The 18293-nt window shown below is 48.1% G+C and overlaps 1 protein-coding gene across 3 annotated transcripts in view; it reads right to left on the bottom strand.

The window, feature by feature from the left end:
• LOC141968743 (uncharacterized) overlaps positions 1–18293 on the bottom strand; it is a 162154-nt gene that overhangs the window by 42593 nt on the left and 101268 nt on the right. For all 3 annotated transcript variants that reach the window (XM_074923809.1, XM_074923810.1, XM_074923808.1), the window contains 8 exons: positions 17757–17810; positions 14473–14526; positions 5787–5840; positions 4780–4824; positions 4566–4610; positions 4301–4354; positions 3462–3515; positions 970–1023 (listed from right to left, as the gene is read on the bottom strand). In XM_074923809.1, the coding sequence (XP_074779910.1) occupies positions 970–1023; positions 3462–3515; positions 4301–4354; positions 4566–4610; positions 4780–4824; positions 5787–5840; positions 14473–14526; positions 17757–17810 (414 nt within the window). The remainder of the gene's footprint in view (positions 1–969; positions 1024–3461; positions 3516–4300; positions 4355–4565; positions 4611–4779; positions 4825–5786; positions 5841–14472; positions 14527–17756; positions 17811–18293) is intronic.

Consider the following 18293-nt stretch of genomic DNA (forward strand, 5'->3'; position numbering starts at 1 on the left):
CAGCCTGTGCCAGCACCTCCCAGCTTAGGAGAAAGAGCAGCGTGGGACTCTGGCAGCCTGAGTCCCCAGCAAGGACGTGTTGCACTGAGTGTGGGTAAAGTGGTATTTGTGCAAATCATCATGTCCTGTTCCCGAGGAGGGCAGCCAGGAGCACGGGAGCTGAAACACTTGTGCAGTATCAGGATGCCAAAGACACGGTAGCTCCAGTGAAGTGTCAGAAGATTTGCCAAGGAAAACATGGCAAAGGATGGGGCTGGGGGTGGGGAGTGAGGAACAGCAAAGAGGAAATTGCATTTAATCCCCACATAGAGTCTGTTCAAAAGCCCTGCACACAGGAGTGAACCTTCAAACCAAGCGGAAGGGGGGTTAGGATAAAATAAAAACACCTCTGAGCCGCGCAGCACAGGGATCTTATTCAAACAAAGAGATGGTTTTTATAGGCCTTTCCATGTGGACAAGGTGGTGCATTCATGGTGCTGAAGCAGGGACCCTTCCCCCATAACCATCAGAGGAGTTTAGTTCCCACAGAACTGAGGCTTGGAAACTGTGGCAAGACCTTGTCTGAGGGTATTTTTAAGTTTGGGGCCTTCCTAAGACTCTTCTTGTTTCAAATTAGAAGCTGCTTGGATCTCTGGGTCTTGAGGACTCCCCTCCCCACTCAGATTTTGGATCCACAAAAGAGTTGATCTTCATTTCCAAAGCCCTTCACAGCTCTTGGGGCACAAGGTCCCTGGGACAGTGGTTCTCCCCATCACTGACAGCCTCCCCCTTGGGATGGGGCTCAGGAATTCATAACCAAGGGGTTAAAGTTAACCTGATTTCATTTTTTAAATCTTAGCTTTTGTGGAATATGCTGTCTGCTTTGGTTGCTGGAGGGTGAACGTGCAATGTTACCCAGTCCTGCAGGAACAGAAGTTGCTATTATCTCCCTGGTCTGACAGAGAAATCACACTAAGGGTTTTTTCTTACCTTCATGCCAGGTTCACCTGCAAGGCCAGGTTGTCCCATTGAGCCAGGCGGTCCCTGGGAAAAAAAAAAAAGATAATGAAAAAACCCATTGTAACCAAGTAGAAAGCAAGATCAAAGACATAATTCCTTTAGCAGAGCCCTCCTGGGACAGCAGAGCCTTGCTTGCAATGTAATTACCTCCCGTGAGCTGGCTCAGGGTACACGGCATCAAAGAGGCCCAGTACCCCCTCGTGTCTGGTTCCTGGGAGGGCTCTGCTTGTCTCTCACACCTCCCCTCTCCCCAGCCCTGTGGCAGCCCCCCAGCCTCCTCTGCCAAGCATCTCTAACTCTTTCCAACCCTTCTGCTTTCTAAGGTTAGTAACCACACCGGGGAGCAGCGCTGGGACTAGTCAGGAAAGAAGGGAAAAGGTCTTGGATTAGATTTGAAAGCTCTTCACAAGGGTCCAGCAGGTTGGCTGACAGTGGGTAACAAAAATGCTCTGCTATGCTCACTCCCTTCCTGCAACCCCACTCTATTACAGCTGGCATAAGCACATTCTCTGTGCCACCAATCTCATTCTGGTTAGGGTTAAGAACTGACACAGCTTCAGGGTTTGCAGGTGCTTTGACTTGCCCTGCCTTTGCAGGAGCAGCTGCCCCAAATGACACAGCTTTGATCTGAGCCACTGGCCCCACGATCCTGCAGAGGCAGGGGCACAACAATGCTGCCAGCTCCGGGACAGCTAAAGGGAGCCAAGAACAGCAAAGTTACACCAAACCCTCCAGCACAAACTCTGGCTAGATTAGCCTTGACATCCATCACCCACTTTCTCTGACTATAATAGGCCAGCAGACATCCTAATGCCAACGACTGGGCTCGGACCAGAAATCCACTGCCCAGGGCTGTCGCCAGGCTGTACTAGTGGAAAGAAAGTGGCTGGCAGATGAGATAACATGGCCCTGAGCAGAGGCCCTGGTAGAGAGGCTTGACATCCCTCAGAGAGCAAAAATGAGTGCCTGACCTGGAAAATTATGGGAAATAATATGGAAAGACGGAAGATGGGAAAATGACCTTGCAAAGGGTCATTCTTAGTGTTCAGCAGCCGTGTGCAGCCTTGCAATAGAGGGGTCATGTTCATTAGCTATCTTTAGTACCAAGATCAATTAGGAGCTTTAATCTTTGTACATTTTCTACTACTTCTGGGAAACATGGGGAATGAGGATCTGTAAAACGAGCCCAAAGATGGGACAGAAAATCTTGTCTTTAAAGGATTTGAGTCGTTTATTTACTTATGATATTTGCTTTCCGGATAACAATCTCCCTTCTCTTTACAGTTGGGAATAAAGGGAAAAAGAGCACATAGTCAAGGGAGCACTCTGCTGCACAGGGAATAAAGCCAGTTCTTGGCTTGCTGAAATGGATTCAAGCAGAGGAGGGAGCAGGGTGTGTGTTGGGTTTTCGAACAAATGGTCAAGTCACGCAATGAGAAAATTCAAGCTCCAATGAAAGCAAAAATCCTGCTTTGGTTTCTCCAGAGGTGCCAGTGCAGAGAAAGGCTCCTGGAAGAGTCACAGATTTGAATAAAGCTCTGTACTTTCTCGGTTGGCAACTTCCAGAGTGGCTCGGTAGCAGCTTTCCAGCTCCTCAGTGTGGTTTACCACGCTGAGAGCTCTCTCCATCTAGTCTAGCAGCCATGAGAATGGAAACTTTCATGACTCATACACTTCGCAGTAGACTGCATTAAAAGCCACCTTTGCTGCTGTTTTCACAGCCAAGTGGAACATCACGTCTATATTACAGCTCAGGACCTATGGAAAGGAGCTACCCAAGGGGAACTGGCACATCTGGTATAAACAGCCAAGACTATAATACTTCAAGGGCAGTGAAACCAAACCAAGACTGCAGATGAGTTAGGGGGGAAACCATGGAGGCATCTCCTGCACTCCATCGGGGCACTGTTTGGCAGCTGCTGCTGCTTTGGTTATGGCATGTTTGTGCCACTGTTTCATGGCAACGGCAACCCAAAAGCACAGTCAGCAGCAAAGGCGTTTCTCTGAGCTTTCTCCACCGGCTGCAGCAGCTTGTGATGGGACTGCCACAGCAATCCAGGCAGGCTGGCAAAACTGTGTCTTGTCAGCAACGGCACCAGTGAGTGGGAAAGGAAAGACCAATTTTCATTTTGAATGGTTACTATATTTGGTGCAGAAAGGTGGTCCTTGGTGTGGTGGTAGAGGCCATGCCTGGGACACAGTGCGGACAGCTTTGAAATGTTTCTCTTGTTGTGAAGAGTCTGCATAGCTACCAATTGAGTGTCTACGCCCTGTGATGAAAGTGATGCTCAAATTTCTGATTTTCACTGTTTGCTTTCGAAGTTGACTTTCAGACTTGAGGGAAATCCTTCCTGCTCATGTCCCCAGGTGTGGCAGGATGTGCCTCTGCACATTTACTCCCCCCTCAGTCCTGCCACTCTTGATGCAAGGGGAAAACAAATAGGAGCAAAGATCAGACCTACCTTATGTCCGATTTCTCCCAAAGGTCCAGGTGGCCCCTGTGGTCCTTGTGGGCCCTAAAAAGGAGACACAAGGCTCTTTTCATACAACTGTTTTCATTTCTGAAGGGTCATCACTTCCATGGTCTGTAAGATAAAACAACAGTCCCCTCCCATACCACAGAAGAGCTATGCAGCATGCAAGAGATGGCCAGTGAGATGGAGAGGCCAGAAATGGGTGTGCTGAGGCACCTTAACAGGCACATGGCTCAGAAGGCCCTTCATCTTTCTGGCTCCCATCTAAAACAACTGCAGCTGGCAACCTGAAAATGCCTGGTTTACTCCTTCCCTTCACAGTCCAGGTGACACAGAGAGCAGATGACTCTTCTCCCTGCTTTGGTGATCCTGTGTCCCTCCTTGAGGTCTGTGTCTTCACCTGTCATCTTCCAGTGTCTCTGCCAAAGCTGTGGTCTCTGTTCTGATACCATCAGCCTCCCTCCTGATCCCCCTTCCACTCTACCTACCAGCCCACTCCAACTCCTCCTGTTACATCTGACCCTGTCCCAGACCCAACCTTGCTCTTCTTTTCTCCCTTCCCTTCCAAAATCCAGCCCAGGCTGTATCCTATACTCTCCCTGGTTGATCCACATCCCCCTTTTTCTTTCCAAGGGTCTGACCTTGTCTTTCCTCATGCCTCCTAGGACTCTAGCCAAGTCTTTCACATCTCTGACCATGCTGGAGTTGGCAAGGACAGAGAATCTGGGAATGGGAATAAGTAGTGGGGAAGAGACAGAGAGAAAGAAATGAAGTGTTTGTGTGTGTGCAAGGAAAGACAGATGAAGAGAGAGTGATAAGACACTTGCCGGGTCGCCTGGAGCCCCTTTTGCTCCTGGAGGTCCAGAAGGTCCTTGGATACCCTAGAAAAATTAAAACCACCAAGGTCAGCTCCAACCCTTCATGCTTCTCGGCGATAACATGCATTTCATAATACTCCAGTAATAGGAGTGGAGAGGTGGTCCCCTAAGTGTGAGTCACTGTCCAAATTCTTCCTCCTGGACCAGGACTCAACACTTATGGACTTGAGTGAAACCAAGGTTATGAAAGGAAGCACAAGGGATGGACACTTACTGGGAAGCCGCGTGCTCCTGTCTCCCCAGTCTCTCCCATCTTCCCCTGTGAACACAGAGTTATAGCAATTAGCAGCTGGGAATGTGCTGAGACACCCGTGGTGCTTTGGCCAGGAGAAGCTGCAGTTCCCTGGGCACTGTGTACGTGTGGGTACCCCCATGGGGGATGACACCATGTCAGGTTGGGCAGACACTGGCTCTTACAGAGAACATACCTGCAGCCCATCTGGCCCCAGCTTGCCTGGCTCCCCTGGTCGGCCCTGCAAAGCAAAAAGACACGTTGGCAGGAGCACAAACAGAGTGATGCTCTTCTGCCCCGGCCCATCTGCTCTTACATTTTTGTGCATCGAATATCCCCTCCAGTTTCCTGCAGCTTTTGAGAGGCCAAATGCCCAGCACCCTGCCCTGAAGAACACCTCAACCAGCAGGGAGTGTGGGCAATGGGCTGCACGACCCAAGGCTTTTTGAGCAAACACTGCTTTGGAGGAAGCTGGGATTCCCAGCAGACCCAGCGCAGCCCTGCCTGGCAGGGCATCAAATAAGGGAGATTCCCCACCCACACTGCATCCACAGGGCCACGTGTGCTGTGCAGGGGATGGAGGCTGTGGCATTCGGTGGTAGGATAAGGGTGCAGCTCTGCCACACTACTCTTACATCAGGCTGCTGCCAAAGGCAGAAACTCTCCCATGCACCCATCTCAGAGCCTGTCGTGGAGCAGGCTCACCCTAGTCTGCTTGGGCAGGGTATCTGCCAGGCTCTCTTTGCACCAGGCATCTCTTGCCCTGCACTTTTTTCCTGTTCTGATTTAATTAACATGAAGTACATCAGAAGAGATATGTATTCCCTTAGGTGATATTTACCCAATTGTGTTAATTTGCTCTGATTTAGTGCTACTTTCATATGTAACATTCAAGCGCACTCACTGCCAGTTAAAGCTCCTCCCATCCCTGTGATGGACTCTATTATTTTAGCAGAGGCCCTCTCATGTTTGTGGACTGACTCTGTATTCAGGGTCTCAGACCCCAGCAGCAGCGGCCCTGATGCCCATGTTGGACAGATTTTACTCTAGTTGCATGAAAGACTCATCACTGCTGGTTGATCTTCATGGAGTGACTGAACATTCCCTGTTCCTGGAGGAGGACACGACCTTGATCCTGCCCAGAGCATTTCACAGCACAGTTAAGAGCAGTCTTGATCAACCTGGTCACCCACTGGCACTCACCTTGACACCTCGTGACCCCGGCTCACCTACTGGTCCATCAGGCCCTCTGGCACCCTGGAAAAAAGCAAGACAGTGGCAGAAATAAGAACACAGAGTATATGTCTCACTTGAAAATACAGCAGTCCTCCTAACTTTGGCCACCAGGAAGGTCCACGAGATCAGTCCTGGCTAAGCCAATCTATACCTGGTTGGGTTGAGCACAGCAGCTTGGAGCTCAGGACTCAAAAGATCCTTTCTGTGTTTTGTTGCTTCATTTCTCACCATTACCAGCATACAGCAACAAAATAATTTTTGTTCCTGTTAAATCAACTACCAACAGCAAACCAAAGCCGGGGGAGAAAAGCAGGTGAGGAACAGCCTTATTTTCAGACAACGGTTACATGACAACAGTTTTGTATTGCACAGACTTGCAGTTCTAGCCTTACTGATAGCAAATCTCTTCCTTCCTAGAAACCCTATTTTTCCAACTGTCCCTGCCCTTAACTTTTGGCATACCACACTGTCTCATGGTCACCATCAGGGCAATAAAGCTACAAAATACACAGAGGCACCCAAGCCCCCACCATACATACAGTACCCTCACGGTTGTCACGGGCCCCAAACTGCTCCCCGAGAGCAGGGTATATTTGCTGGCAGCTGAACTCCGAGCCCTCAGCTACAGTTACCTGCTGTTTGAAGAACTGGCTGCTGTTAAGGATCAGGCAGGTGCTCATGCATATGCAAGCTGGGAGAAGTGCAGCCTGCCGTGCCTGCTCTGGCATGTCTGGTCCTTTGCCCGGCATCTGCTCCTGGGTGTGCGCGTGTGTGCAGCAGGCACGAGCAGCTCGGGAGGTGCACGGGACACGCACGCTGCTGGAAATGCTCACGGCACGTACAAGAGCCCAGACAGTGAGCGAACCAGGACGCGACTAGCTAAAATTGAACAGTTGATGGTACAGCATGGGCATCCTTGAGGAAGGGGTGTCATTGTTCTTCCAGAGGTTTCTAAGCAAGGAGAGCCCTGGGAAGAGAGGATAGCTGCCATCTAGCTTTCAAACTGATTTCAGAAGAGCCAAATGCACAGCCCTCTGCACCATTCGAACCCCAGAAACCAGTGTGTCACACTGACAGAGAATGAACAGGCACATGGTCGGGGAAAATAAAACAGTAAAAAAAGGCATATCAAGAGCCTCTATTAACGCACGTCATGTTCATAATCAGGCCATGAGCTCAGTTGGGACTCTTAGGCGCTACTGCAATATAAATAATAAATAAAAACACAGAGCAGTGCTAGAATGTAGTGGTAAGAGGAATCCTGAGAGTAGGCCAACACGGAAATAGAGAAAACAGGAGCCAATACGCTTAATCGGGATGCAAACCGAGTGCCAAAAGTAATAACAGGGCTAGGGAGCCAATGCGTTAGAAAAGCAACTCCAGTATGACAGGCAAAGAGAGAGAGACTCACAAAGAAAGGCAGTGTAACAGCAGAAGATGTATAGGAAACGTAGCCAAATTATTACAGCAGACAAACGTTGTCAATATAAAATAATGCAAAAACTTCTACTGCGTTTGGCAAAACCCTGTGCCGCTGAGCCTACCAGAGATTAAATAACCAAAAGCCTGCATTGCATGCCAGTAAGACACAGCTCTGAAGAATGTGCAGCCCGGTCTCCAGGACAGACTGACAAAGGACTGTGTACCAGATGGGAACACCACGACCAAACGGGGTGTTTCACAGGTCGGTGCTTTGCTACGCTCATGTCATGACAGCTCTCACCAGCCCTAGACCCCAGGTGCCCTGGCTCATACCGACCACTAGATCAGAGAGCAGTAAAGACTAAAAGTTTTATTAATCCATGCCCCTAAAAACCTCAAAGCACAATGACATAAACCAGGTCATTTAAAAGCAGGGCTACTGACAGCTCGTCAGACATCACTGTAAGTTGGAGTAGTGGGAGAGCAGAGCTTGGAGGCATCTGGGGAGCTATCTGGGGTGACTGGCACACGCAGCAACCCAGCAAAATACACAGACCTGCCCTGGGCTGGGTACTGGGCTACCCAGAGAGAATGGAGGTGTCAGCATGTGTATGGCACTGGCACCCTGGGAAAGCACCCTGCCACCCAACTTCTCATCCTCCCTGGAAAACAAACTCTTCCCCTCCTCTCTGAGCAGCCATTCAGCTATTTTGTGCAATGACATTTTTACTATCCAAGATGATGGGGTGACCTGCTTGTGAAGAAGGCGAAGGATGTGCAGAAGAGAAGGATTCAATAGTTCAGCCCTGGTATTACAGAAAGAGGAAGCAGGGCTCAGAGGCAACTGGGACATAGAAATGACAGCGAAGACCCAGGTTAGAGGTTTTCATTCCAGGACAGATGCTGCCAGGGTAGGAAAGTGGGATGTGTCTGGCCCTTCCAGACCCCCCTTCTGTAGCCTGCCCTGCCCTGTCCAGGCCCTTTGCCAGTGCCGGGCTGCTCTGAGCTGGGTGGAGGCTGTTGGGTGCCCTCAGCCCTCACTCAGCGCTGCAGCAATAGCTGTGGTTCTCAGTGGTCCGACCTGGCAGGACTGGCTGGCTGGGGAAGTGTTTACAGTATCCACATTTCTTCCAGCAGAACCCTGTCACTAGCATTGCAGAATCTGCCAGGGCAATCTCACTTCACAGCAGTCACCTGCCTAATCCCATCACAACACATCTCATCGGCATCTGACCTAAAGAAGGAGAAAGTGACCCTGTATTTGCAAATGCATGTGGCAAGCTTCATCTTCTCCAGCCTCCTGGGCCGAAACCCAGGATAAAGGCTTCCCCTATTTCACCCTGACAGGAAGGGCTACATTTAGTCAATTAGTTAAATCTTTAAAACTCTCTTTTACTGACAACGCCAGTTAGAGATGAGTGAGTGAGGTCCTGGCAGCTCTCCAGGGAGCATCCCATGCCAAACGCCGAGAGGCACAGCATGGTGCTTTCCCCCCGCAGACCTGGTGGCTTGGCCTTGCAGGCAGGGCTGAGCACAGCCCCCCGGGATCCTCTTGGACCCTCACTGCTTCCAAATTAACTGAACAGCCAGGCAGGCCTATCCTGAGCGTGGCAGAGCAGAGGGACCAGGGTGAGTGTGTAGAGAGACATCTCAGGGAACATCGTTCTGAGGGCATACGCAGCATGGACCAATCCTAACAATGGGGTAAGGAGTGTGCAGTGAAAGGCATGGCTTTATCTCTGCTGTCAGCATCTCTAGGAGCCCATGAAACAGAGCAGGAAGCTTTTCTTTAGTCTCTGTTAGTATTTATGTCAGTACACAGCTCAGAAGAGGTCCTGCTGGGCCAGGGCTGTACAAACAGTGCAAGCTCCAAGTAGCTTTACAATGTAAACAGGAAAAAAAGGAGGGTTAAATCAAGATCTGTCTGCTCCTTTGCACATGGGCAGCCAAGGCACAGAGAGATACAGGTTCACGGCTGATGGAGCATTTGAGAACCTGCTCGATTGTTTCATCAAAGCCACTTGGACATGAACATGTGGCTCAAAGGCATTGCCATGTCCATCTCAAAGCAGCTCACCCAAGGTCATGCAGTGAGTCACAGCACAGGGACATGCTTGGGCAGTCCCACTGCAGCACATGAGCCACAAGATCAAGTGCCATCACTCATTGCTACCTAAACTGACGAGTTTCTCCTTTTGATTGTGTTGTCAGGCAAGAGGTGCTGAATTGGTGCTGTGCAGGAAATCACAGCTCTGTGACCCGACCCTGCATCCAAATGCTGATGCTCCAGCTGCAGTAAGTCATGCCTGCACTGAGGTCCTGGGTCTCAGCAGACAGCAAGACTCTCAGGGTTGGGCAGAGCCCAACATTTTTTAAATTCTAGTTTCAATGTCTTATGTGAGCATATTTCTCACTGTAATCCCTGTGTAGGTTCCCACAGAGCTATGTAGTAGAAAACTAGTCTTAAATCCTTGCAAGTCTCACCTGCAGTCACATTCTTCCCTTGTAATCATGAGTTATTTTTAATGTAGGCGTCAGCAACAGTAGCAAAGCAGGTCACAGTGCCACACGATCAATGGGTACACAGACCAAGACAGTATTTCCCTCAGAGATGTGCAGTACTGAGGAGCACTAGCAGCAATCTCAGACTAAATGAAGTGCTACGACGCTGGCTAGATGTGAACAGTGTCAGCTCACAAATGCAGGGGAATCCAGCTCCAGATTTGCAACTCAGGTTTATTGCTAGTCCATGTGAGAGATACACCCTGCTGCTGGAGTAGACAACACTGCAAAACAGAGCTAAATACTCAACGAGGTCTTTCTGCAAAGCACTGCTGCATTTCCCCCTGTAAACAGATACCTAGAGCTCAGAGAGACACTAACCAGCCTCCGAATAGTAGAAGCAGCAGCACAAAAAAACCAGTCAGTAGCTCTCTTCCAGAAATCCAAAACTTCTTCATTACCCCTTTATCCAAATATTGATATTTCACTATCACAGTCTGGCCAAATAAAAAGCAAGCAGATGCCTTGACTGAAGCTGAAGGGAGACAGTGCTGGCCATAGATCTGTAGCTAACTTTTCCTCAAACGTTTCTGATGCTTTTTCAGCCAACTAGAAAGATCACCGGGAGCACAACAATATACCTCTGCTTTTTCCCTGTGAAAAACTTCTTAGCTGGATCTGGAAAAAGCAACCATTTTCAGGTTTGCTTAGATAACACCACTTCACAAATTCCCGCTGTCGGCGATGCTGCGCGGCATCGGGGCTGTGTGGCACAGAGCTAGCGGTTCCCTCCACAGCGAGCGGCAGAGGGAGGGGAGCATGAATGGCAAGGTGGAAAAAAGAAATGTGTTTTGGGATTTGAAAAAGCTCCTCTGGGTCACCTGAGTCAGTGCCCAGCAACCCCTCCAGTAAGAGGATAAAATTCCAGAACACTGACAGGCACCTTGGGCAGAAGAATGGGGCAAGATAAGTCACTTTACAGCAGGAATTCAGGTGCAGCTTTTATGATCTGAGTTGCAAAGTCACGGCTCCGGTTGATATTTAACATTTTGCAGAGATTCTCTGTCAATACCTGAGCTTTTTGATATCATTACCTTCAACAGAGGATGCTGGAGACCACATGTTTTCCTGCTGTGAGGAGCTGATTAACAGAAACGTGCTTTTGAATTTGAGTCAGATAGGGTGAGGGACTTGCTGCATCAGCTGCCTCCAAATTTAAACCTTGATTTGGTTAAATAATTAGGTTAAAGCATGTGCATAGCTGTCACTAGCTGAATGTTAAGCACATGTCTAAGTGCTACACTGAGTACGAATGAAGGGAAATAAGCCTGGGCTCACATGTCCAAGTTTCTTGTCCTTAGGGAAGAGGAGAGGGGAAACCACGTTTGTAGAAGATTATTCAGTATCAGTTTGATGGGCTAAGCAAAGGCTTGGGAAGGAACAATAGCCCTGTCATGACTAAAAAGAAGGTTACAACTTTTAAAGAATTTTCTTTTTAAACTTTGTACTTATATCTTTGACAATACAAAAGCTATCACAATATAAATGCAGACCCCAAAAAGTCGCCATTGTTCTTTACAATCAAAACCATATTTGCTATTTACGTTTCCTTCAAAAGCAAAATTACTTTAATGAAGTATCCACAAACAGAGCTCATGGAATCCACAAACATCTGGCGGAGGCTGCATTCATGTTTCCACTCTGAATTGAATTACGTCCCTTTTGTAAACTAGGATAGACAGAGGGTAATGTCTGAAATTACAGTTGGGGGATCATTTCCCCATCCTGAGAAAACCGAGCCGGAATAGCAGGACAAACTAAGAAAACAAAGAATACTATGTGCTTGGAATATCTTCTGAGAGCATGAAGAGAAGGAAAATGTGAAAGAGAGATATACAAACCAGAAATCCTCCAGGCAGGAGATCTGCTGGTCCTTACTATACCGACTTTCCCACATCATATTCACTGAAATCTGTAGGATTTCAGAGCAAAGCCCAAGTTCCTCCTCTCTGCTGGGGATCTTAGAAAGAATATCTGTCTGTCTTGCAAATTCTGTATGGATTATACCACTGCAGTGCTCAAACGCACCACATCTCCATCGTGACATGGCCCAGCAGTGAGTGGTGAGGGCAGGATCAATGCAGGGCAGCAGCAGCAGATCCAGGCACTCAGTGCTCGCTGCCAGAGGTTTACCCCTCTCCGATACCAGTGTCCTTAGGGCAAGATCAAGAACTCGATGCACCCTCTTCCCTGGGTACTGGTTCCTATTCTACTTCCACGTTCTACACTTCCTGGGGTGACATTTTGCCAGGCTCTGCGGCCAGCTGGGCAGAATCACTGCTCCATTTCTGGTTTTCAGGGATGGGATGTACTTCAAAGTCTGGACTTTCTCAGTGGGGAAATGTCCAGGGGGAGCGACTCACACAGGGTCTGCTGGACTCAACATCTGAAGAGGAAGCACAACCCAAGGCTATGAAGCTGGACGTCTCTACCATGTGGTATGTCATTTTGAGGATGGACAGTGCTGGTGCCAGTTGGTGTCCTGCAGGATTTCTCCTGAGGGTTTGGCACCCTCTCTCTGGATCTAGCTACACCCAAAGACAGGTCCCTGCTGTGCCAACCAAGCTCCTTTCTTAGGAGCTGAATCCAGCTTTGCTCTTGGTTTTACCTTATGTGATGATAAATACCCCCTTTGTCATTCCTGAGAGTACGAGTGGAGATGAAAACAGCCTGGTCAGCTGTAATTTCCTTGTGGGTTGAGGACTGTAGGCCAACGCAGATGTAAGAAGCCAAATAAGATTTATGTGAGTCAATCTTGCACAACCCAAGAGCCAAACGCTACAGTTGCACGCGCTGCCTGCCGTAAGGAGAGGCTCAGTGCCAGGGGATGCGGCTGGCATCCCCGGCTGGCAGCTGGGAGGAGGCAGTGCTGGGACTCCTCCTCTGTCACTGCATACATTAAAAGCACCAGCAGAAATGTCTGATTCCCTCGGATGACCCACCTCTCCGAGAGCCCGCGCAGTCGGCAGCCTGGATTCATTCAGGAGACGTTTCCCATTCAGCTCGGCACTGTAGTTTTACCTTGAGATATTTTCTGCCGTCCATTCAAAGCCTCCCATTTCTCATCTGTCATGGTCATGGATGTCCTGGACAGCTCAGTTAATTGCTTCTATGTAGCACAGAGAAACCTCACTCCCCAGGGGGCCCTCTGAGAGCGGAGCTGGGGAATGAGATCCGTGGCCTTCCCACCAAGGAGAACAGACACAAGGAAGCTGTTTGTCCCAGCCACAAGTTAAAAGCTGAACCCTGATATGCATCTGCTGAGCTTGGATGTTACTGGTATCCTTCTTGCTGTGCTTTTAAAGCTTAAAACAGTTCCAGGGTACATAACTCTGTGGTTATAAAGCTTTCTAGTTGGCTATTCCATTTCCTTTTGCCGGTCCCAGCTATTCGAAGAATATGAGCTCGGGTATAGGGAAATATATGCAATCCTTGGCTGTCCCAAATTCCCCAAGCAGGAGTTGCAATAGAGGCAGAGACTGGGGGTGGGTAGAATGTATGGTTTACTCCAGCCTACGTCTTTGAAAATGAAACATGGAAACAGATATTGTAAGATCCTCAGAGGGAGAAATGCAAAATATGTTGCTGCTGGGGCCTTCAGCAAACCCATGTGCACTCACTGTTAATACTCTGTAAAGCAGCTGGACAAGGAAAAGCAACCCAAAGCAGGGATGCTCCTGCAATAAACATCCCGTTGAAGAAGAAGGATCGAAGAGCTCAGTGGGACATGGGTTGGATGTCACAGGCAGGAAAACAAGCAACTTTGGCAGATCTAGAGGTCATTCTGTTGTCAGCTGTCACCCAAACAGAGCAGGAAGAACCACACATGAACTGATGCAGCGTGCTTGTGAAATATTTATCCAGTGTAACATGCACTTGCAGTACTGTCAGCAACGCTAGTTAGTACCATTACCCAGCACTAGGCTGGGGGGCTGCTTTCCAGGCAGAGCAAGGATTCACACATGCTGTGCAGCATGGCACTGTTTAGATACGTATAGATAGAACCCTTGTGGTATGGGCTGGAGAAACCCATAGAAATACACAGGACGTGCTTAGAAACTGCTCTGCTGACAATGCAAAACACATCTTTCTCACAACCTCACAGAATGCTGCCAGAAGATACTAATTCTGCAAGACTGAAAGGGAAGACATGGGAAAAGTAGGCTGTTCGGCTCCTTGTCAGCCCTGTTCCTGCCTGCCTTGTCTCTTAATTTTATTTCATGGCATAACCTTTCCTGCTTTATCTGCCTCTGGTTAAATCACAACACACTTCAGCTGCAATCTGTCCCTTGGCAGCAAATGCACCTTTTCTGGTCTTCTACCTGCACACCCCAAGCCCAGATACATTTTCAGATGACTAAATCTTCACCATCCTCAACAGAAGTGTCTGTAAAACCTGTTTTGACACTGCAGGTGGTTGGAAAAGACAAGCTGGAGCGCTTCCATGATAAGCTCTACACTGGGGCACCCCTCTGCCCATACACATCACTTGCACTCGCAGCCCTGGTGAGAGTTCCTTCAATGACCACAGTCCTATACACAGCAGAGACACGGTTCTGGAGGTGCTGCCCCAGCTGCTGCTCATCTTTACACCCTCAAACTAATCCATCAGATTACTGTTCCAACAGCTGAAAGAGGAGAGGGCTAAAAGCTCGTAGAAAGTGCTTACCCTGCGGCCTTTCATCCCTCTTATCCCTGGCGCACCACGGGCTCCTGCTGGACCCTGGAAGGGGAAAAGGGAAACAAAATGAAGATGGAGGAAGAGGAAGGAATCAGCTTTTGGTAAGACCCCACATCCCTACGTGATGCAGATCCTTGGCCAGCAGGTTGGTTCATTAAACTCTTGCCAAAGACATCACCATATTTACTTGTCTATAAATGGTCTTTTTTTTTAACTCACTGATGTCTTTGGATTATGGACATTTAGGCCAAGGATCCTGGCTGAGGTTTGTGTGCTTAAGTATATGCAGCCTGTTGTCTAAGTGGTGTGATTTGAAGAGAAGTCGAAACATCCAGAATTCCCTCTGAAGCTATTAAAAGCAGCTGTTGTTCAGTATCTGTACAAAAATAATAATAATCAGGATCTGCTTTTCAGTCGTCCAAATACAAAATCAGACACCTCATCTTAGACACCCAAGTTCGACTTTTTCAGCCAAATACCGATTTTATCTTCAAGTACATGTTGCCCTGTTAGTGCTGCATAAATACTCACACTGGCAGATAGATGCTAATTTCATTTGAACTGCTGGTGTTGCAGATGATCCTATTCTTACACTTACAGAAAGGTTTCAGGTTTTCTTTTAACCTGGATTTGTACACACTAATCCATTATTGTGCATACAGAAAAATGCAGAAAATTATTAAACAGCTTTTTGTTTGTTTGTTTTTCTGTTATAATATTGATGAGTTTCAAAAATTAAATAATATGCTTAATTAACAGGATTTATTTCTGTATTATAACTTTAAAATCCCGTATTTAAAGTTAGTGCCTTTCTGCTGTCAGAAAAGAAAATCTTAAAATGACACATTCCATTCTTACTCTCTCAAACATTCCACATCAAGTTTTGCTATTTATATATTAATAGCTTTTAACAACTGTCAACCCTCCAAACCTCACCATGGACCAGAACAAAATTGGACTGCGATCTTCCTACTGCTTGTACCACTGCCACTAATAAAGATTTTGCTTTTGGATTGGAGGTATCTTTCTGCATGGCATGTAAGTTCAGAATACAAATGCTTAGCTGTTCTCACTCAAGATGGAAAAGTTAGTTGACTGTAACTATATTTGTAATCACAGTAAATCTTGGTTTTGCTACTGAGGTCAGTAGCAACTGGCACTGACAAGCAGTAGATGTGTCAGATGCCTGTTTTATAGAGGTTTTTATGATAAACAAATACTGAAATGAAATTCTTTATTGGGATTTGGAATATCCTCCTGGAAGTCTCAGCCTATCCCAAATAGCTTATGAAAACACAAGCACAGAAACATTCATTGTGATGGCAAAATGTTGAGGGAACAACTAGGTACCATGATGGGAATTTCAAGGAACTGTTTAGGAGAAGATGAGTGACCTTTAATATACCTACACATACACACTATTTTAAAAACTGTGTATTAACATAAAAGACGTTCCATGACGGTGAGTGAGAAGAGGGAAAAGGTATTCACAAGCCTCAGTGAGCTGAAATTAAGGGCAGTTTCCTACCATTGACTATATCTTTGCTTCCCATTCCCAATCACCCTCTATTTGAATTAATCAGTCACCAGAGTTGCTAAGGCTCACTGGATAGTTTAATCCCAAAGATTTTAACAGTTTAGGACAAACAACAACAGCATGCCTCGGGTCTGGCTTGAAAAGCAAATAATGAATGTTTGGTGGAGAAACAGGCAGAAACAGCTGGAGTTAATGAGTGGGGATTTGATATTAGGGTATTAGATTTACTGGCTTTGTGGGGAAGTTTGACTTATTGAATTACGACTTTTTAAAATGCAGTTTCGGAGGAAACATTTTGCTTGGATGAGCTTGTTATTTGCTTGCAGGAGAACAGGGAACTGAGGGAAGAGAAGGGGCCTGGGGATGGTCTCAGCTCCCAGAGCTCTGCAGAGAGGTTTCAGCATCTTCAGTCAGAGGTGATGCCTCAACTCATACTGCTGTCATCATGTCCCAGTGAAGCAAGACAAAACTGTAGTACAGCTAAAGGTACTAGTTAGTGGTGCACTAGTGTTTCAGGACTGGGAGCTTTTTGCCACAGGGCCAGTGCAGAACCTACCTCTGCTAAGGATGTGCTCCAGTTCTGCCCCATGCTCACAGGCATGGAAGTAAGCAGGGGGCCTGCCTAATGCTCCAGCTATCCCCAAGCCATGCAGCAGCTAATGTGCTGGGGGAGTTGCTAAAAAAGGGACAGCTAGAGATATCCAGCTGCCTTCTAGACTTCTGTTGACAGCAAGTGCTAGCATGAGGAGCCCCCTCTTTGCTGGGGACTGCGGGCAACATCATGCTCCTGTCATTGTAAGGGCCTGTCCAAGGCCACGTTGCTGCTCTCCAGGCAAGGGTGGGTCACCCCAAGGTGCTGCTTTGCCTCAGACCTTTTCTTTCCCTCACCTCCATTGCCTTGCAGATCTCTTCCCCAGACAGCAGCTGGTTGCAGCCTGTGGACCCAGAGCATCCCCTAGCTCCCCAAAGTGGGCAGAGCTGTCGCTGATCTGGAGGCCAAACCTTTGGCACTGCCCAGGCGTTTCACTACTGTGATCTTCCTCCCAATTAACAACACTGTGGGAATTCACATGCTGAGCAAAATCCATTCCCTGTACCCACCCAGAGCTGCCTTTCTGTGGGTTCCAGCAAACACCACACAGCAGCATTTGTGCTGCTGGGAGAGCTGGAGCTCCGTCTAAACAACGGCTGTGGGAAACTGGAGCCACACTAAACTCTGCCTCCACACCAATTGCACGCTCCAGCCACAGCTGCACATGTACCCGACGAGCCCATCCAGAGGAAGGGTGCATCTGCAGGCAGCTGCTCTGCAGCTCCTCTCACTCCAGCAAGGGTCTTGGGAAAATGCAGGATGGAGTCACCACATGATACAGTCACTGTGTCGCATGATGGGATCACCATACTGCCAACCGCTCCCGGCAGAAATAGAGGGCCTTGCAAGAACACCTTGAGCGAGTGAGCTTGTGTCCTGCTAAAAGATTGAGGCTGGATTGTGAGTTTTGGATCCCCCATTAGGGACATGAGCTACAAAAGTCTGAATTAAGCACCACTGCTTTTTTGGCATCTCTTTGCATGTTGCTCCTACACATGCCCCATCCCTTGGCCCATATCTGTCGCTCAAATCAAACTCAATTCAGCTGGCACACAGTTGCCTGACTCAGCCCATGAATGCCCAGGATACAGGATGATGATTTTTGGTGTGTGGTATTACAAGGTGGTGACAGCCTTTACTTACTGTTGGTCCAGGAATCCCAGGAAAACCCACTCCTCCTGGTGTCCCAGGGTGCCCCTAGAAGGGAAGGAAGAAGAACATGCCTGGTGTGAATTCCCAGGATCTGCTCAGCCCTTCTTCCTCCAAGTGGGAAGACAGGAAAAAAGGTATTGTTGGTTGCTTGCAAGGTCAAGCAGGTCTGTTATGTGTCAAGGTATAGAATTGCCCAGGGACGGATGGAGAAGGCCAGACTGTCAAAAAACCAGCTCCAACCTTGGTAGCAATATAAGCAGTTAGATTTTCTAAACAGCCCAGAACAGGCTGAATTAATATGAAAATCTGTCTTTGGGTCTTGCGTTATGGTAGACAGGAGGTAAGTGTCAGAGCAAGATAAGATCTTTCTTGCTGAGGTGCCCTCTGTTAAACTCCTAAACAAGGATCCCCAAATGGCAGTGCACACAGCAAAGCAAAACACCATGAGCGTGCTGCCCAAGCAGCCCGGCATCTCCAGCTGCCTCTGGTGACTTGGTGGGATGTGAACAACAGATCCCCGTTCCCAGA

This window comes from Athene noctua, chromosome 20 (genome assembly GCF_965140245.1).
Source record: "Athene noctua chromosome 20, bAthNoc1.hap1.1, whole genome shotgun sequence".
Lineage (NCBI taxonomy): Eukaryota > Metazoa > Chordata > Aves > Strigiformes > Strigidae > Athene > Athene noctua.